This window comes from Dicentrarchus labrax, unplaced genomic scaffold, assembly GCF_905237075.1.
Source record: "Dicentrarchus labrax unplaced genomic scaffold, dlabrax2021, whole genome shotgun sequence".
Classification (NCBI taxonomy): Eukaryota; Metazoa; Chordata; class Actinopteri; family Moronidae; genus Dicentrarchus; species Dicentrarchus labrax.
The window spans coordinates 2,963,501-2,985,069 of record NW_026136710.1 but is presented as its reverse complement, the minus strand read 5'-3'; the positions used below and the strand labels follow the sequence as shown (position 1 = coordinate 2,985,069).

Here is a 21,569-nt window from a genome sequence, read left to right as displayed (position 1 = left end):
TGAGACAAATATTAAAAGCATTTTGGTGAACAGGCTTTCGTTTTTTCTTCACAGTAGCAGTAATTTGAAGACCCCGACTCCTTTACAGAAGGTACGCTCACTTTTTTAAGGATCTCGTTTCCCCATCATCAACCAACCAATGTACATATTTTAAATAGGTAATAATTACTTTAATAAATGAGGAAAAATAAGTGTATTCAACAGGAGGGAGAAATTCTGCAAATGTATTTACAACCAAAGTAAAATCTGACTTAAAACCCAAATACTTTTAAATAAATTTGAATATTTTACTCTACTTAGGACAGAATATATGAGTATATAAGTCTTATTTATTCTGAAAGCTGCAGTATTTCTTGTTAATCGTATAGGATGTAAGTTCTTTACAGTTTGACTCCTTTAATACGTCGTGATGATAAAAAAAAAAAAAAAACAGACAAACACCTCGAACATTACAGAGTTTTTATTACTGAGGAGACAGCTCATTTAATAAAGCACTGATCTTTTTAAATATCCATTTTAATGAGGGGGAAACACATGAGAGATGGTGATCAACACTGAATTCAATAATGAGGAAGCACTGGAGCGTTTGACTAAAATTTCCCTTTTTTTTAAATTTTTTTTATTAAATGTCTCCGTATTTTCACGCCTAAAACATCTGGATCCCCTCGACTTCCGGACGCAGTTCTAGAAACTCGTCTGCAATAAATACCATTATATGAATATGTAAAACAGGAGTCGCCGCTGTTAACACTCGTTGACACGCACTCATTACAGCCCCTCGTTTATACATTCATTTATTCCACCTCGCCTGGGGGGAGGAGGAGGAGGAGGAGGAGGAGGAGGTCGAGTATAAATGAAGATAAAGTGGCACTACTGTTAGAAAACACACCCGGTCTCTCCCTCTCAGGGGTGAAGACGTCAGTCGGTGTTAAGCACGAAGTTCAAGCTGAAGAAGCAGAAGCAGCGACGACCAATTAGCATTTTTTAAATTGGTTTAAAGTGGTGTTTTTTGTTTTTTTTTCATGTAAACCGCACTCGACACTTTATTCACTTTGTTTTTCACCGTTCTAGAAACCAGACTGGAGTTTAAAACTTCCTCAGCAGCTTCGGGATTCGTCGTCTTTTCTTCTTCTGTGCAGTGTGACGAAGAAGATTTGAGGCCTTTTATAAAATGATGCGTAAAAGCACAAGTCAGCGTGCACACACTTTATTTAACAGACCTGTGTTTACGTGTGGATATCTGCTATGAAGACTTTATCTTCACACCTAATAATTACTAAAAGGTTACTGGAATAAACTTCAAATATGGATTCCCTGATAATCAGAACTTACTGTTTTAATTAGGAATCAGTTTTTTTTAACTAATGTTGATGTTTGTGTCCTTTATTTTTTATAATGTTTAAGTTGTATATCTGTGTGTTTGTTGCCTAATGTAATCTAAACGATGGTTCACCCCTCGGTGTATTCCCCAGAAATAATAAATAAATAAAAGCTTATTTATTGTTATTCAAAACCTACAGGCCTTTTTATAGATCTCCTTGTTTGTTTCCTCATCTGTCGTCTTCTCATTTATTCTTTCCCTCTTGTTTTATCTTCCTTCGTTTGTGTTTACATGCTCCCTACGTTTGTATGTTTATTTGTTGTTTGTAAAGCACTTTGGATCTCTGGGTCAGAAAGGTGCTATATAAATAAAGCTTTACTTACTTATTCTACATTTTATTTATTGTCAACGAATCAATAAATGCACCCCGTCTGTGAACCACCCCCCCCCCACCAGGAGGAAATTGTGCATTTGTTGTGGGACTATTTTCAGCGGCGGATTAATCCACATTTGTCGCTCGAGTGAGTATCTGGGGCAGCAGGACGGTGTATAAATAAACTACAGTGTGTGTGTGTGTGTGTTGGAGCTCTACTAAGATCTATCAGGATTTGTTGACATTATTAAAATTATATTGGAATTAGATGTGTCGCAAGATATTGATGAAAATTGTGATATTTAAAAGTGAAATACTGATACTGTGTGAATAATCCAGTAATTTTCTAAAAAAAAGAAAGAGACAAAACACAGAATTCAAATGGCCATGATGGATAATCGTGTTGTTAAAATCTGATATTGTGTCAGCGCTGTACAGAATATCAACAGATTTATCCTTTAAACATGATCTTAAAGGGTTAAATCAAATAAAATCAAAGTGTTTCAGCTGTATTTAAAAAGCTGGAGCTGGTTTCTGGAGTTAATAAAATAGATACAATCAAGCTTTCTTTTAATAAACTGCAGCAGGTCAACTGTTAATATATCATATTTATTTTATTGCTTTGGATCAGCTGGTGATACTGAAATTGCTGTTGTTGTTTTATTATTTTATCTATGATGTGCAGTGGCGGCTTTGGCACTGTTCAGAGTTCAAATACTGCATGTATTAGTGTTCACTTACTTATGGAAACCCATTTCTGCATGATAAATTAAAAACATACAAAATTATGAGATATTAAATCAAAACTATGAGTTAGCCTAAACCTATTATTATTAAAAATCTACATATTTTCTCATAATTTTGACTTGATAAGTAAAGATCATGTGTTAATAAGTTAAAATTATTCACACTTACTAAGTGAAAATTAAAATTAAATATTTGAATTACTATTATATACAATAAAATCTAAAGTTTGACTCAGTATTTCATCATTTTGGCTTAAAGTGAGGATTTTATTTTTTATTAAATCTCTCCCTTTATTAATTATTTTTCTTATCTTGGCAGAAATAAGCTTCCATACACTCTTCATATTGCATTATTATATTTTATCTCTGGCACAGCTTTTAAACTTGTGCTTCTAGGCATCATTTCATACCCGAGCCTCGTACTCTTTAGATCTCATAGAGCTGTGTAGTGTTTGCACAGTGCTGGTGATGGGACATTTGCGTTTTGTTTCTAAGGGGAATCGTACGATAAAACCTTCATCTTTTATCATGTTGTACACAGTTTGCACACGTTTGCGTCCCGAGCCTTCGTCTGGTGTCGTACTTTTCACCCACTCTGGTCCAACATACCGTTATCCACTTGGTTTTGCATCAACTTTCCACTTTCCATCCTTCAACTTGGAGTTCACCCTCTCCTCTACAGATTCCATAAAAAAAAAAAAACTCAGGCACCAAATATTTTCAGTCTGTATGTGCCATCACTCTCTGAGATACACTGTAGGATTCTCAGCTGTTTTAAATAAACTTATTATCTTAACCTAAAAGCTGGCGCCTCACTTCAAGGTTGATCCGTTCACTCCTCTTTCTCGGTTCGGCTCTTCTCACCTTCAAGCACACGATGTTTGAGCTGCAGCGTGACTCACTAGTGGTGGTTTTGGTGGCGCAGTCCAGCGCTTCACAAGCCGGCCTCGAGTGATGGACGTGGGGAGTGTTACAGAGTTTTTTTTGGGGAGTTTTGACAAGTCCCTCTCCAATGACTACATGTGCTGTAGCGCCTCCTGTGCTTGTTCCGTGTACACGTCGTCCTTCCCCGCCCACGAGCCGAGGCCGTCGTCGAACTGCGCGCTCCTCTGCGAGCCCCGCTGCTTGTCGCGCGAGAAGAAACTAAACCTGAGAGGGAGGGAGAGAGAGAGAGAGAGAGAGACAGGAGGTAACACCTTTAATGGATGTCCAGTTAATGAGTGGGTCAGTGAGGTGTCAGGTGACGGTGGTTTACTGTTACGTGTGTGTAGTGTGTGCTGTGAATATTGGAAAGCAGCATTAGAGTGTTAACAGTAATTTAACAGCATCAGTACATTAAAACTGTTATTTTAAGTAAATTAATTGTGATTACTTTGTATAATTACTGTAAACTAGTCCCTCCAGGACTTCACAGGGTAATTTTAAGCTTTTCAAAACCATTATGATGCATTTTGGGCGATTTCTTTGAATAAATGAGTAATAATGTTCATTTTTTAGTGCTGTGTTGGCTTACGACAGCATATGTAAGTCAGAATATCCCAGTAGAAGTGAAGAAGTGTCATAGTGCCCAATGCTATGGATTCATTATCATTCATCATTCGTATTAATATGTTTACTGAAATTATACTACTGTATCACATTTAATGCAATATGCTACATAGAGCACCTTTTACATTAACATAGGTCACGTTATGTTTTACTAGTTTGTTTGGGTATTAATGCAGAACACAAACATTCAAAAGATTATAACTGGAAAGAACTCATGTAATAGAGCCCGCCAATATACCAACATGTCCGTCCACAATGGCCTATTACAGACAGTTACTGCATCAGTGTATATGTTATCTGATATGTGCTTAAAATAAGATATATATATAGAAAATATGATGTTTTTTTCCCACTATATAAGCAGACAAAATGCTTGTGGTAATTGTGGTAACGTTTCTCCAGCAGAGTGCGCTGTGGGTTACATTACTGTGGCAAGCAGCACAGAATGAGAGAGAAGAAGCAGCTCTCTGCAACGTCAACTACAACTGGTTGTAGAATATTTAACTTAAGTATTGTTTGATGATGTTAATTGTGTAAGAAAACAGGCTTCTGAGCACCTTTGTAGAGTCATACTGGTGCTAAATATTCATTGGGTGGAAATATATATATATATATTAATCACAAACAATCACATATATCAATATTTGCTTGAAAAGGCCCCAAATGAAGACATTTTACCTCAAAAACATGACATTATTCTGGCTATTTTTCCAAATATGTTAAATTTTTTCACTGAATTTAAGCCTAAAAATTCATTTTAATGTTATTTTTTAAATTAATCTAAATGCTTGTGTTCAATCTGACCCCAAAACTGGGGTAGAACTCCAGATCCACTCCTGTATAATCCACATATGTTTTAATTCCAGCTCAAAAACACACTTTACTGGGCGCCGTATTGGTAATCAGTATCCGTATCGGTCGGGCTCTATTACGTTCACTGCTCAGTGCAGCTGCTGTCAGAAGAAACATGAGTTGATTTCACTGTTTATTACAAACTTTAAATCACTAACTAGAGCTAAAAGCGCTTTTAGTTTGTAAATGATTTGAATGAGTTTAGAGCACAGACGTGAGCGAGTTGTTAATATTTTGGGGGGGGGGAGGAAAGACGAGACGACAACAGACTACACGTTCATATTCTGACTGGCTGATTCTTTAAGATCCACAATCGGACCCCCGCTGGACAATGAGGAGTAAGATAGCCCCACAAACAGCCAATCAGAATACTACAAAGGCTCAAACCCCCCGGGCACATGCAAGACGGGATGGGAAGCTGTTAGCGGAGGAAGTGACAGACTCCGAGGCCAACCACATATATAGAGTCATACAAGCGATACGAGACGTCTGATTGGCTGTAAAGTGGGGTCATCTGGGATCAAACCAGCCGCCACCATCGGCATAATGGCTGTGAAGATCCTGTTACACAGAGAGGGTAAAGACACACAAGCACAAACAGGAAGAGAGAGGGGAGGGAAGGGAGGGCGGACGGGGGGGGAGACAGGGACCACATCAACCTCTGTTTGACCCAAATGGAAAGTTACCTTTACAACTCAAAAACCAAATGAAAGTCATGCCTTTGTTAATCTCTCTCTCTCTCTCTCTCTCTCACACTCACACACACACACACACACACACACACACACACACACACACTTGTTAAGCACGACCTCGTAAAGAGTTATTAGACGTGACCGGAGCTGCATCCTTAAACCTCTCTCTCTTCTGCTTCTCCCTGTCAGGTGACCGATCATGTGATTATTGCGTCACACGCTCTGATCTCAAGGTCAGCCCTGAACTTCCCTGTTTAAAGCTCTTATACTGCATATTTACACGTGTTTTTAAACTTTTTGCCTAAAATTTCACAATAAAATGTTTCACCTACTAGCTGATATGTTACAGTCATTTGAGACTACACTGATAATTAATTAGTCTATAATTATAATGTAATATAATTTCATTTTTAAACATAAATAAACATTTGCTGCTTCCTGCTTTTACATCCTCAAAAAATGTAAATTAAATATCTTTTACAGACTTTAACTGATTGTCAGACAAAACAAGTTGTATGAAGACGTGAACTGGGGCTTCGGGAAATAAAAGGATTTGCAGCGTTCTCTGTTTTATATCCTTGAAAATGTAAATTGAATATCTTAATAAGTTATTTAAGGATGTTCTGGGATGTCATGAGGGGAAATTATTGACATTTAAACAACTAAATTTAAACATTTTGTGACATTTAAAATACTAAACAAATCATTTAACGCTAAAAAATAGTGTCTGAAATCTCAATTCATCTGCTAACATCAGAATAAATGAGTATATTTTTATTTTAAATATAACATTAGGCTTATTGAAAGGTCCAGTGTGTAACATTGAGGAGGATCTATTGGCAGAACTGTAATATAATATTCATAAAGAATGTTTTTATTAGTGTAAAATCACCTAAATATAAGAATAATTGTGTTTTTGTTACCTTAAAATGAGCTGTTTTTAATCTACAGGTCAGTCTGTAGCTTCACCACTAACCTAACACACTGGTCCTTTAATAAGTGGGCCGACTGTCCAGTAACTACGTTTGTAACGAGATTAAATCCGACTGATTGATCACATCCGCTCTGCAGTAATTAATCAGAGCAGAACGTCACAATGTCGGTTAACAAATAAAGCTTCTTATCGGGAGTTTACCCCCATTCGCTAATCACTTTCCACAATAAAAGCTCCAATGATGGCACAAAAAAAAAACATTTTCATTAATCATTTTAACATGATTACATCTGGACTGCCATCAGTCAGTATGAGGGGAGGTATTCACTTCAGCTCTAACTGCAGCTAATAAATGTTGTTGTCGCTGGAAAAGTGAGGATTTTTGTGGCTTTAAGAACTTTTCTCATAAAAGATTGTGTTTAATCTCAGGAACTAGTTTTTGATAAATGCTGTAACCCTTCCTGTTAATATCTCTATCCATCTCTTCTACCTCAAAACTGTGAATTGTTATCATTTTACTGTCTTTTAATTCAATTAAAAGGCAATAAAGTTTTTGTTTTTGTCGTCTATTTTGGACTTTTTGGGGGGTGGGGGATTGGGTCCAATGATATATGTATTGACTGATTGTACAGATTCAATGGTGGTGAAGATATCTTCAGTTGTGTACCTATTTGTATATTTCATTGTGGAGGAGAAAAGGAAAATCTCAACAGACATATTGTTTAAAAATCAACAGGTTGTGATTTAAAGACGCTTGTGATCATCACGGCCAGAGAGCAGCATGCTGAAACAGAAGAATGTGACATATTCAGTTGGCTGCTGTGTTATCTTTCGCTTTGTTCCTACCGGCCAAACAAACACAGGAAGCGGGCGTATGCACGAGCTGTTTCCAGTTATAATCGCTGAAGGTTTTTTCTTTTTCTTTTAGTGGATACAGCCTGAAACACAACTGCTGCGTTACTGTGTTTCTCTTACATTTTGCTGAGCGGTTTTCACGTTGTTAATAACTCAATATGAATTCATCCACTACAACTACGTCTCAAAATGGACACCCGGACACAGAGCGAGTGTGTGTGTGTGTGTGTGTGTGTGTGTGTGTGTGTGTGTGTGTGTGTGTGTGTGTGTGTGTGTGGTTCTGCTGGCGAAGAGACGTCACCTCTTGAGCTTGAGCCAAGATTTAAATTTGCATGTTCCTTGAGGAGTACTATGTAAATGTTTGAGCGTGCCATTCGCCATGCAAAGCAGTGTGATTGAGTATTTTCATGACTTTAATCTCAGAGTGGATGAGGGGGGGGGTTTAGCGGGGCTTTTCGTGAGCAGATGTATGTGAGTGAGTGAGTGTGTTCGCTGGGCACATACAGGCGTTTGATTCCTGACTCCGGCTGAGCAGAAGAACGGGAGCGAGACCTCAGTTCAGGCGAGGGAGAAGGACTGGGAGTAATCTCGTCTTCTGTCTCATCACTGCAAAAACAGACTATCGTAAATTATACACGTATCCGTAATGACGCCGTTATGGGAACGTATCCCCTCATATTGAAGCGTGTGCGCCCCCCCCCCCGAGCACCTTTTGTAGTACGCCAGCTCCTCCTGCAGCAGGAAGACTTTGGCCTTGAGCTCGTTCCTCTCGTGGAGGACGTCCCTCAGCTCCTGCAGGGTGAACCGGGGCCGGTTGGGGTCCTTTAGGTCCAGGCCTCCCGCCTCCTCCTCGCACAACGCCTCCTGCCGAGAGACGGATGCATCACAGAGAGGAAACAATACCGGAGAGAAGGAAGGAAGGAAGGAAAGCAGGAAGGAAGGAAGGAAGGAAGGAAGGAAGGCGGGGAAGGAAGTGAGGATACCTTGGTAAAATATTGGAACACAGCAGGCATGTCCTCATCGCACATCGCCTCCTGGTGGCAAACGGTGAACTCTAAGTCAGACATCAGGGCTTTGTTCCAATACATTTGTTCGCCCTTCCCTCCTCCCTTTAAGCTACAAACTCTACTTTATTTTTTCACTCAGCACACAACCAGAGACATTCACTGTCAGGTAAAAACAAACACCTGAAAGACGTCGACAACACATGCAGACCTTAATTAATATGTTGTATCCTACAAACAATGTTAAAGTCCAACTGAAATCGTTAGCAGTGCTCCCGCGAACATGTGTTTGGTGTCTCGATCGACAAAACTACTTCATGTTTTTAAGTTAGATAAGAAGGCGACTTTTAGACGTTTTACTTTCTTAAGCTGGAGGAAATAAGACTCTCTCTCCAAGGTAGAATAGTTAGTCGTCAGATGTTCCAAACTAATTAATTCTGGAGGGATAAAGTGAGTATTAGTATGTTTCTGTGGTTTTTAACACGCCTACTGTTATGTATGTGTATGTTACTGTTTCTGGGTCCAGTGGTGTCAGTGCCCAGGTCTCACTTCTTTATGAAAATACATGTTTTTGTTCCTTTATGGCACATTTTTAAAAGGCAGTTGTAGTTTATTCCTGCAAAAATCCCAATAAAAACTGAATTTAATCCCAAATTCTGAAGTGGAAACGCTGAAAATTTGAAATGTTTTCACGCTCTGTTGAGGTAGAAGCTGGTGTATTGATGAAAACAGAAGATGTGACATACAAACATCGTAGTAAACACCATATTTTCATCACGTTTTCCACATTTTCTCAGAGCATTGTGTGATTTCCAGAGCAGGAAAATGATTCTGTAGCGTGCAATTTTCATTTCAGTTGGACTTTAAAAACAAACCATTTTCTATTGTGAGTGTTTCAGGATCACGGTGCATTAAAAGGACAACTTCAAGTGCTGTTAGAGGCTGAGCTGTGGAACTGATCTATATTTAGAAAAAGGTCATCGGTGCAGTCATCCAGAAAGTCTCACCCAGTTGGAGCGACAAATCCGACTGACACTCTGTTAGTTCTTGAACACCCATGCCAAAGCCAAATCAGCACTTCTCATGGGTCACGCAAGTGTTAGTCCACTAGCTTTGTGTGTCGTTGCTACCGATATGGTTGACCTTCTGGGAGGGAGGGAAGGGGGGCGGGGGGGGTGCAGGTTTTGGAGTTAGGAGTCGGGACAATCACACCACTCTGGTTTTTCTAGCTAGCACTTCTGTATTACCCAGAGCAACACTGCCTCGTCCTCAGCCTCCTCATCCCCATCCTCGTGTCCCTCTGGGCTGAGGGAACCAGGCTGGGGCCGCGGGGGAGGGTCAAACCCACCCAGCATCAGCTCAGAGGGGTCAGGTGTGTCTGACCAGCCCTCAGCCCCCACCACAACTGTAGCAGCTTTACCACGCTGGTGGGAGTAAAACACACTTTATTACCCGTTTACAAAGCAGTCCGTCTCCTGGCTGTAGTTTCATACTGTCGATCAGACTCTCGGCAAGAAAGCGAACAAGTGAATTTCCTTTTTTAAAGACTTTGTTTTGCCTTTTAAGATAAGACACAATAAAGCAAGATTGAGAGAGAAAGAGGGGAAATAGACCAGATTTTAAACCCACAATGCACTCTGCTTATACTGAGCTAACAGGATGCCATTAAAGTTAAAACAAGAAACATTAAACACAGATTTTTTTTTTCATTTAAATAACTTTTGGCCACACCCTCACATGTAGCTCTTGTTTTCCTGTTACCTCTGCAGGTGAGGGGGGCTGAGGTGGGGCTTCCTCTGGGTTCTGGGCGGGCAGGTCACCTTGAAGTCGCTCCCTCAAGCGCGTCACTTCCTGCCGGAGGGCCGTGACTTCCTGCCCCCGCGCCTGAGCGCTGGCCTCCAGTTCCACCTTCTGTTCGATCAGCGCTTTCCCCTGCGCCTCCACCACGGAGATCTTGTGCCGCAGGTCGTGGTTGATTTTCATAAGGCGAGACTGCTGCTGCTGGAGCTGCACAAACACACAACAATATACATATATAGTATAAAAAAAACAGCTGAAAAACTCGGATTAATCAACTATTTTAAAGCTGCATTTTGTTTGTCTATAAACACTTGATTCTGGCGGCCCCTGTGGACAAAAGTGGTACTGCTTCCGCCGTCTTGTTTCATTGATTTCAAGGGGAATCAGACCCGGTGGCTGTCATTAAAAATAATGTAAAGGTTGGTTATGTAGGTCATATAGAGGCACCAATATTAAATTAAGTTTAAGTTGTGTATGATGGACGGATTGAATATTAATGACGAGAGTTCATTGATTAAAGAAAAAGGGGTCAGACCAGGTAAGTATTTTACTTCTTCGTCCTCCTTTTTGGACATTTAATATTCATATAATTATAATTTTTTATCTTGTTTATTGAGAATTCGTTGCAAATGTTTGCTGATGTTCGAAATAAATCTATTCTAAAGTTTTTTCTAGTTTTAATTCTGGCCTGCAGCAGAACTCCTCAAGGCCTGCAAACATACTTTGATGTGTACAATAATTACTTTATTAACATTAACACAACATAACTGGTGTCCCAGGGTCCCAGTACGACAGCTTTAAGTGTCCCAGTAACAGTGACCCGACCTGCACCGTATCAGGAACCTGGAACTGTCACCTGAATGGATTACAGCCACTGTTAACGTTATTAGTTCCACTCGTGTTTTTCCTGTGAATGTTAGTTGTTTGTCTGCAGGAAATACAGTTAACTTGACCGAAGAGGTTTCTCCTGCAATCAGCTGCAGCTAAAAATAACATGAGGCTGTGATAAGCACTCGTTCAGGTCAACAACAAACCACATTCATTATTATTATTTTGATAACTAATTACTGATTAATTTCTCGATTATATGTTTAGTCTATGTTATGTTTAAATAAAGGGGTACAGTTTTTGTTTTTGTTGTTCAGGATTCAGGATGATTTTAGGATATTTTGTTTTTATTAGTATCATTATTCAGCATTTTGTAAGATTTTTTTAATTGTTTTTTAAAATAAACTAAATAATATTGATAAAAAAGCCGTTCGAAAAATCACCCAGATCACTCAAATGATCTTCAATTGGCTCAAATTAGCTCATAAAAGTCATAAATTACCAAGAAAAACAGCAAATATTCACACTTGGAACCAGAGAATTATTATTATTTTTTGCCTAAATAACCTCCTACATGCAGATACAGCTACTTCAGATAATGAGATAACCAGTGGGAGAACATGTATCTAGCCTGTGAGTCTGTCGCCTTACTGCTTCTATGTCCTCGCTCTTCAGTGTGAGCTCTCGGTCCTTGGCTCGAATCTCGTCCCTCTGCTTGTCCACCACTTCTTTGAGCTTCTTCATCACCTGCCTCTCTCTCTCCGTCATACCTGGAGACCGCGGAGGGGAGACAGCGAAGGGAGGGAACGCACAGAACAGAACAAAAAACAGTAGATTTTAATCAGTTTGCATTCTTTATGATCTGTTTTTATTGGGAGAGGAAGGTCAGAGTTGTACAGAGGAGACCCCTGTGTGTGTGTGTGTGTGTGTGTGTGTGTGTGTGTGAGAGAGCAGGTGTGCTTGTACACTGAGGCTGGTCTGTCCACAGTGTGTCTGGGTGACTGTGGCCTCTGTGTGAAACCACGAGAGAGCCTCTGATGCAGAGACAAGACTGGCTCGCCGTCAGACACAAGAGAAGGCTTCCTTTGTGTGTGTGTGTGTGTGTGTGTGTGTGTGTGTGTGTGTGTGTATAACAGACATAGAGAAAGAAGCAGCGAGTGTCAGTGAAGGTTTTCTGAACACCCCAGAGATATAACGTGTTAATTAGTGAGCTTTAGAGGTGCGTGTAGGCAGATTTTCTGACCTTCGGACGGAGCCAGGCTAGCAGTTTCCACCTGTTTCCAGTCTTTATGCTAAGCTAAGCTAACCGCTGGCTCTAGGTTGATATGTACCGCACAGACATGAATAGTGGTATCAATCTTCTCAACCTTACTCTGGGCAAGATAGGAGAATACGTATATCAGGGCTGCAACTAACAGTCATTTTCACTATCGATTAATCTGCTGATTGATTAATCGTTCTGTTATTGGTTATTAAAATGTCAGAAAATAATGAAACAATGTCCAGCAGTGTTTCCCAGAACCGAAAGCGACTCTTTAAATGTCCAAAAACAAAAAAAAACTAAGAAAATTAGCAAATCCTCACATTATAGAAGCTTAAACAAGAGTAAGTTTGGAGGTTTTGTTGCTTAAAAATGACTGAAATGACTAATTATCTGAAGAATATTACCCAAAATATCAAACTATTCCTTTAACAACAACAACTTTCCATATTATAGGATATTTATGAAACATGCTTCCCCTCAAAAAGCCCCACTGTGGCCCTAAAATACATATTTATATATACTAATTGAAGTCACACGTTATAATTTCCAGCCTATAAATTGAACGAACCCCTGCTGTGTGTGTGTGTGTGTGTGTGTGTGTGTGTGTGTGTGTGTGTGTGTGTGTGTGTGTGTCTGTGTGTGTTAAGGCTGCTCAATTAATCGAAAATTGATCATGATTACGATTTGGGGGCCAAACGATCTCAAAAGTAATAAAATCGGGGGGAAACGATTTTCTTTGCATTTTCTGTTGTGCAACGTTGTATAGAAAAAAGCTGAGTACACAGCCACAGTCTGCGTATTTCCATCCCTCCCCCACAGCATGCACTGCACCTGAGTCAGTCACGTTGTTTTCATTGGAAGAGGTAACGCGTAACAGTAACAGGTAATCAGTGTTTTCTCTAGGATTTCTCAGCAGCCCCCCCCGTCCTGTCCCTTCACGCCGGCAAACGTTTTACGTATGAAACAGAAGTGAAACTTTGCTGCGACACAAACAAATATATTTACCGTTTTAATGTTTCCAGATGTTTGATATCAGGACGTTGAGCTGTGAACTGACAAGTTGAACGTTGTCCAATTAAAACGGACCCACCGCGGGGACGTTTTTGGTGGAGCTGTTAGTTTAATAGTCGACTTGGAAGAAAGCGAACGTTTTGACAATAAGCTCCATCAACACAACAGTAGGTGGAGTTAAACTGGACAGCCCCAATAACCTCTGAATAGTTCTACTTGTTGTTAAACTGCAATGTGAGCGGCAGCCAGCGGGGGTGCATTATGTCGGCAGGATCATTTAAAAGGCAACCGGGACTACATTGTGCGTCTGCCCCATTTCCGATACCGTGGCGGCAGAAATTTAACAGCGGCGGGCATCAACATAGAGGAAACACTGGGTAATTTCAAATGTTGTGGCAGTGCACTAAAATTTGAGAACACAGATTGTTTTTCTATGACTTATCTTTTGTGTGTTATTTTATTGAAGTTAACTTTTTGTAGAGACTGCAAGAGTGCACTATGACTGTCAATGTAAAAAGGAGACTTACAAATGTTTATGGGGAAAGGAAAGTGTAACTGAGGACTTCCTTGCAAAGTGTTTTTGACAAATGTCCAATAAATGCAGCGTGTTTCTGAAGTCTAAAAAAATAATCATTTGAATAATCGTGATTTCAATTTTGACCCAAATAATCGTGATTATGATTTTTTCCATAATCGAGCAGCCCTAGTGTGTGTCTGTGTGTGTTTTGACCAGACGTCCTCACCTTCATGCCTCTGCAGGTCTTCCTCACTCATGGGGTCTTTGATGGACATGTTGGTCAGGAGGCTTTTGTTCTCCTCCTGCAACTGAGCGATCTGGGTGAGCAGGTCCTGAGCTTCTCCTCTCCAGACGTCCTCCACCAGCTCCAGCTCCTGTAAAGGACATTATTATACATTATTATACACTAATATACATTATTATGCATTATTATACATATATGGCCACATTAAGATGACTTCCTCTTACTAACTGATGTATTGCTGTGAAATATTGCACAGACAGTCCCGGGGCAGGAATTTAAGTACATTAACTAAATACTTTTATACTACAAATACTACAAATTTAAAGTACTTTACTTGAGGATTTCCATTGTATCATTTGATGCAGCTTTAAACTTTTACTCCACCACATCTCAGAGGCAAATAATGTACTTTTTACTCAACTACATTTATCTGACAGCAGGATGAAATGTTCCTTTATGTGCTAAGAAAATTATCCTACATCTTACGTTAAATAAACTATTTAAAAAAACCTTCTTGGATTATCTGGAAAAAGCATCGTAACAACCTGAAAACAGGCTGTTTTTCTGACTTTTTAGAGATAACCGCGGTTCTCAGAAGACAAACATATGATGATCTTATAGAATATGATGCATTTCTGTTGATTAAACAACCTCTACAGCTTTATTCATCAGTAATAATAATAATATATATACACCACATATAATTTAACTGCACTAGAGTACTTTTAATGTAATACTTTAAGTACATTTTGATGATTAAAAAGACTATTTCTTCCACCTCTGGACGTTCCTCAGAGGATGAACATGATTCACTCGGTCACCCTTCGTGTAGAAACATCAGCATTCGTTCTGTTGCTCCTCTGGTTTATCTACGTTTGTCCTTTAATTTGTCACCGTCTGCACGGAGAGAAAAGCTCGATTGTGCTCGAAGAACTCTGATCCCGTCTCACACGTGAGGATTTGAGACGCCTGTTGTTGGTCTGTGGAGCCGTGAAGAGCTCAGATTATTAATATCCCTCGTTTATACAAAGCCAGGCGAGAGCAGGAGAGTCTATAGAACAATAATAATAATAATCATTTACATTAATATAGACTCTCTGGATGATTAATTAAAATACTATACGGTCTCCACATTTCACTTCGGTGTCCTAAAATCTGAACAAAACTTTATTGTATAGTTTGTTTTACAGCTGTGACATATTTACATTTTCATATAGTGAAAGAATTAGTGAACAATTTAGCATTTTAATACTTATTATTATATATTTAAAGCTGCAACGATTCATCAGTTAGTCAATAGACAGTCCACACTGTATATCTCACTATATTTGTATATATACTACTGTCTATATTTTATTCTGTAGTAACTGCTGCACATGTTTATACTGTATATATAAATATCTTCCTCTTACTGTTTATTCTATTTATTAAACTTATATATATATATATACACACTTGTGGTTGAACACTAAACTCCAATCTGTTGAATAAAGTTGAATTTAATTCACTTGAAATCTAAATAATTGCATAATTTCTGTAACTTTTAGTCATTTTAAAGTAAAAATTACAGGAAATTATTTGTTTCCAGCTTCTCAGACGTGAATATTCTTATTCTTTTTCTCCCCTTATTCTTTTTTAAACTCAGATTTTCACTCTTATTCTATTGAACACCACTTTTAAAGCAAGTGTGGACAACTCAAACCTCTGAACCTTGAATCACTAAGTATATATAATAAGGACTTTATGATACTTGTGGTTGACCCCGTCCTGTCCTCTCCACACTTTCCACATTAAAGGATTTTATCACTCGCTGTAGAAGTGACGTTATCCATGTGAAGATCATGTAAACTGGCACAAACACTTTATCGCGCTCATGAGACACAGTTAATCAGTGAACCGGTGAAACTGCGTTCACCGCGGCTCGGTCACCGTCACGAGAGACTTACACATAAACTTTTTTTTATAGCAGCGAGCAGACTGACTCAGTTTAACTCTATATATATGATAATAAAATATAAAACACTGTTAAAGATTAAACCTTTTGTACTTATTTCTCTTCACAAAACAGTCTGTTTGAGGCTTCTTGTCACATTTCAGATGTAATGTTTTTAGTTTAATTGACTCTTCCTAAGCCCCGCCCCCTTTTGGCTCTGTGCTCCAATCACAGTCGAGCTTATGACGGGTCAATTAAAGGGACATTTCCTCTCCAAACTTCTCAGATGATTTTATTTTAATAACTGAATAAGGAAGCTAATTTATGTGATATTTAATACAAACAGCAAATATTAAAGACAACTCCAAATAATTAATATAAAATGATGTATCAGAACCCCTCAGATGTGTTAAATCTGACTGTATTTGGTCTCTAATATACTAATATTAATATTTTATTGTACTCTAACACTGATTATGTCGTACTGTGTAGTCACTGTATTTATATAGTTGCTTTTGTGGTGTTTTCTGACTGTTTTATGGAAAGCTTTATTTAAATCTTTGTCATATTTTGATGACTAATTGGAAATCTAATCACACATTGGACGAATATAACATTTTCCTGCTGAGTCAGACACAAATGTCCCCATCTGTCGTCATCAGCTGTATTTAAACTAACAGGAACTAAATCTGTCTCAAGTTACTTCATTTCAGAGGACAATATATCACTTTTTACTCTTTAGTTACTATTTTAATTACAAATAAAGGTTTTATAAACAAAAGATTTTAAGTGTGACGTAAAATAATGTTAATAATTTGAGTTTAAATGGTTTGATTTATTAATTTATTGTCTGTTTTTGACTTCTAATCTATTTATCAAGTCAGTTAATCCATTAGTTGATTTGTCAATAACCCAAAAATCAATACTGTTTTTAAAACTTATTAATTATTTAAGCAATTTTTCATGAAAAATGTGAAATATTTTATAGTTTCTACGTTTTTTTTGGCTTTAAATCGACATATTTTGAGATTTCGGTCATTTGTGTTTTAAAACCAAAACAAAATCAAGAGAATAATCAGCAGATTAATCAATAATATAAATGATCTATATAAAATAATAAATAAATTAGCTCTACCTCAACCAACTACAAGAGAAAACTACTATAATAATGTAATTATATAATATATATAACAGTATATACAGTATATCTCACAGGCGGTAATTACTTTAAAGTATACTTTATTACATTTGCCTCCAAAATGTAGTAAAGTAATGTACTTAGTTACTTTCCATCCTCTCTCTGAGTACTTTAACTATTGATACTTTAAATACATTATCCCGATAATACTTATAATAATTAACCATTTTAATGAAGGTTTTTAATTGTAATCGAGTATTTTTACAGCAGTATCAATACTTTTATTGAAGTAATAAATCAGAATACAGTAACTTTATGGCTCAGTTACCCGTCGTATAGATTCCTGCACAATAATCGGACAAAGTACAAAGTAATTCAATAAATGTAGTAAAAAAACATTACCACAAAGTATAAAAACACAGTTACCCAGTACCACTTATAATCATTTAATGACGTTAAAATCAGTATTACAGCAGTATAATACATGAAGTAATAAACAGAACAGTAACTAGGCCAGACACTCGATATTATATAATCCGACACTACTAAGATAATATTTATAAAACTTTATTAATCATTTAAAAGGTTTTAATGTAATCAAGTATTTTACACAGTATCAAACTTTAGAGAATGAATCAGACAGAACTACCAGTACCCGTTTATTATGATTATACTCTCACAATAATCGGATCAAAGTACAAAGTAATTCAATAAATGTAGTAAAGAAAACATTACCACAAATGTAGAAAGAACCAGTACGCCCAACCACTAAATCATTAGAGGTTTAATAGATACAGCAGACAAACAAGAAGACAGAAACAGAACAGGCGTACGTGATATTAGATTATATTCGACACACAAGATAATATTTATAAAACTAATAATCATTAAAGAAGGTTTAATGATATTCACGATAATACTAAAGAAAAACAAAACAGAACAGGCCAGACCATATATATAATCCCTTTTACTTTAAAAAAATATTTAAAAAAATTAAATAAACATTTAAAAGAAGGTTTTTAATTGTAATCGAGTATTTTACAGCAGTATCAATACTTTTATTGAAGTAATAAATCAGAATACAGTAACTTTATGGCTCAGTTACACTCTCTGTCTGATTATTTATTGATTATATTTCTCTCTGACTACTTTTACTTTAAGATAATATTTATAAAACTTAATTAATCATTTTAATGAAGGTTTTTAATTGTAATCGAGTATTTTTACAGCAGTATTAATACTTTTATTGAAGTAATGAATCAGAATACAGTAACTTTATGGCTCAGTTACTCTCTGTCTGTTTATTTGTTGTCTTAACAAACAACTTGTAAACAAAACAACTGCAATCTGCGCAGTATCGATTGATTGATCGATTGATCGATTGATTGATTGATCGATTGGGCCTTGATCACTTGTTTGCCACCTTTCTGTGCTTCTTCTCCTTCTCCAGCCGGTCTATCCGCTCCAGCCGCAGCTTGTCCAGCTCCAGCCGCAGCTCCTCGGTCTCCGGACTGATGCTGTTCCGGCTCACCATCACCTCCAGGATCTCCAGAACCCGAACCACCTTGGGCATGAGCCGGGACAGAGCCTCGCAGCCGTACTGATCGATAATCCGCTCGAACTCCTGGCCCACCACCGCGGCGATGTCGTACACGTCCATCACGGTGAGGTCCGCCACATTCTTCTCCAGGGCCGAGCCGGAGTCCTCCATGTTTCCTCCGCCAACGGACCGAACTTCCTCCCGCTCCTCCTCGTCTTCCTCCGCTAAAGTTAGCGACAAACTCCCGACGCCTTTTTTTTTTTAAAGCTTTATAGTCCGTGAACGAAACTCTCCCGCGTTAAATTACGCCGGAAGTACCGCGGGTCCATCGTTAACGGCTGCGACCGGGAGGTGAATCGATTAGTTGGAGATGAATGTATCGGCCCATCGGCGTCCTGTCTGTCTCTCCTGTCTGTCTCTCCTGTCTGTCCCTCCCGAACCCGACTGACCACCATTGTCAAGTTCTACAAAATAAAACTGCGGACTTCCGGTACAGATTCGCCTGTCAAAATAAAACCAGCACTGAAGATTGTTGTTGTTATAATTTCTGTTTATTAATGACAGAAATTATATTTTAAACTATTTACTTTTAAGATTAAAAATGTATGAGTTACCAGTGGTGGATAGCATTATTTTTTTATTTTTAATTATTATTTTTATTATTATACATTAAGATTCTTACTATCTTATTGTACCTTACAGAAACTCCTGTATATAGACATTGTATTATACTATTACCTCCTACTTACACATACTTATACATATTATATATCCACATGTTAAATTATATTATACAAACCTTTTATACATTACATTATATAAATATATATACATCCTTTATACATAGCTTGTTTCATCTTGCTAAGATTATATTCTACCTGTATATCATACTTTTATATATATATATATATATATTCATATATATATATATATGAATCACAACCAATCACATCTGTATATAAAACAGTGTACATAGTGTACATATAACTGTTATTATAGTTTGTATTTTTCTATTCTGTTTGTATTTAATGTCTACTTTATTATTTTACTGTGTTGTGTTCTAACAAGCGATTGTGGGATCAATAAAGTCTCTTATTCCCTGTTGCTTTATATTTAATTATAATCCAACCAATATATCATTTATTGAATAATAAATAAACAAATAAATAATACTAAATAAAATACCTTCCTGTAACAGATTATTTCTACACTACTGTATGAACTCCCTCTACAGCTGAGGTTCAATTTATGTTGACTGGTTGTACATATTATTATTAATATTAATTATTATTACTATTATTATTTACTCTCATTGTTGTTATGAATATTACTGCAAATACAAATGTAGTGACCATGTTTAATGATTTAACCCTGTTTAGTTGCCATGTACATAAATATAAAGATAAAAACAGAGACAATATGTAAAATATGACCAACTATTTAAATAAATGAATGAAGAACTGTACAGTTTGCAGGAAATGTAAAGGTATAATAACATTGCAATGTGCAAGATAAAAACAAAAGGAAGTGCATTAATGTAACACATATTAACCAAATAATATTCTATCAGCCACATTAGACCCCACAAGGTTGAATTAGCTGCAAGTAACCAAGATATGAGACTAATCTACAAACATGGAGGCTTCTCTGAAGGTTACCTCACAAATCAACCTGTGTTGTGCTTTTATTTTGAAGGTAACGGTATCAGGTTCCGGTGTTTCTCCCTCCTATAATCCTTGTAACTTGCCGCAGCTCCTGTTTGGTCCCTGCAGGAGGCTCCAGTGGATCCTTCATGGTGGTGAGATTGCAGTTTGTTTTGCGCATGACAGAAATAACAGACAGATGAGGTCGCTGTGAGAATAAATGAGAGCAGAGAGAGAGAGAGAGAGAGAGAGAGAGAGAGAGAGAGAGAGAGAGAGAGAGAGACCTTCACTGTCAGGACACATTGAAACACTGCTGGAACAAGTGTTATCAGCAAAATGTGGTTAAAATATCAAAGTTAAAGCACTGTTAGTGCAGTCAAATGTTCCCTGTCAAGGTTTTCCTATTATACGTGATGTTTTTACATTAATATTATTACTGCTGCATTGATGTGCATGTTGCATTTTACTGCTGTATATGTTTAAGGTTGAGCTCATTTTAACTACTTTATACACTGTTGGGTTGTTTAATCGACACGTTGAAGCTCTTAATAGAAGAAGTTAATATTACTTAATCCTCCAAAATGTTCTCATTAATTAAACCTAACTCAAAAATGAACAGTTGCAGTAATAACTCAGTCTGGAGTGCAGTATTTTAAGTATTGATATGACTTACATCAGTACAGAAAGTCCCCAAAATGAGCTACCATTCTGATCATCTATTAAGTAATGGAATAATTTGTTTTAGTGGAAGAAGTAAGAGTAAATTCAATGTAACATTTGTATAAAGAAGATTTAATAAGTTACTTTATTTGGATAAATTCTGTTAACATATTTCAATAAGTGTGGAGAAATGCTGTATATGAATGAGTTACTTGGAGTTAATACATTTAAACTGCCATCATTTTCCTCAAATAGGTTTTACAGTGCAGCGATGCATCATATATATCTATAAGATCATCATATGTTTAACTAAAGCAATATTTTCCTCAACGCGATGTGGTGGAGTAGAAGTATAAGGTTGCATCGTACCTTGTATACAAGACAAATAAAAGCAGGAATGAACACAAGAAAACAAGCGTGTACTCAAAAAATAAACATTAAAACACGTTAAACTCCGACAACAGCCTAAATTCAACTAAAAGCTGAAGAGGAATCAATACAGGCTTTTTATTCCTTTCCAGATGCCTCAAATCAAGAGTAAACAGGGTCGCTGTAGCATCTTCAGCCCTCCTCTTTACCCTGTGAGACAACTGGAGAGAGTCCAATCTGTCCTGTATCACAGCTGAAAGCTCATTTATTTATTATTTTTTTATGTGTCATGTA

At 37.4% G+C, this 21,569-nt stretch overlaps 1 protein-coding gene across 6 annotated transcripts; it reads right to left on the bottom strand.

Moving 5' to 3' along the window:
* Positions 1 to 445: 445 nt before the first annotated feature.
* rilpl1 (Rab interacting lysosomal protein-like 1) lies at positions 446 to 19,056 on the bottom strand. 6 transcript variants are annotated; one of them, XM_051411810.1, is made up of 10 exons: positions 18,487 to 19,056; positions 13,975 to 14,122; positions 11,608 to 11,726; positions 10,090 to 10,335; positions 9,576 to 9,752; positions 8,308 to 8,358; positions 8,034 to 8,188; positions 7,829 to 7,930; positions 5,314 to 5,401; positions 3,465 to 3,589 (listed from the first exon to the last, which is right to left on the bottom strand). In XM_051411810.1, the coding sequence occupies exons 1-10, from the start codon at positions 18,772 to 18,774 to the stop codon at positions 3,584 to 3,586; spliced, it is 1,380 nt and encodes a 459-aa protein (XP_051267770.1). In that variant the 5' UTR covers positions 18,775 to 19,056; the 3' UTR covers positions 3,465 to 3,583. The 6 variants fall into 6 exon arrangements, with proteins under 6 accessions (XP_051267769.1, XP_051267773.1, XP_051267772.1 ...); XM_051411809.1 differs by lacking the exon at positions 5,314 to 5,401 and having other exon boundaries at positions 446 to 3,589; XM_051411811.1 differs by lacking the exon at positions 3,465 to 3,589 and having other exon boundaries at positions 5,308 to 5,401.
* Positions 19,057 to 21,569: the final 2,513 nt, after the last annotated feature.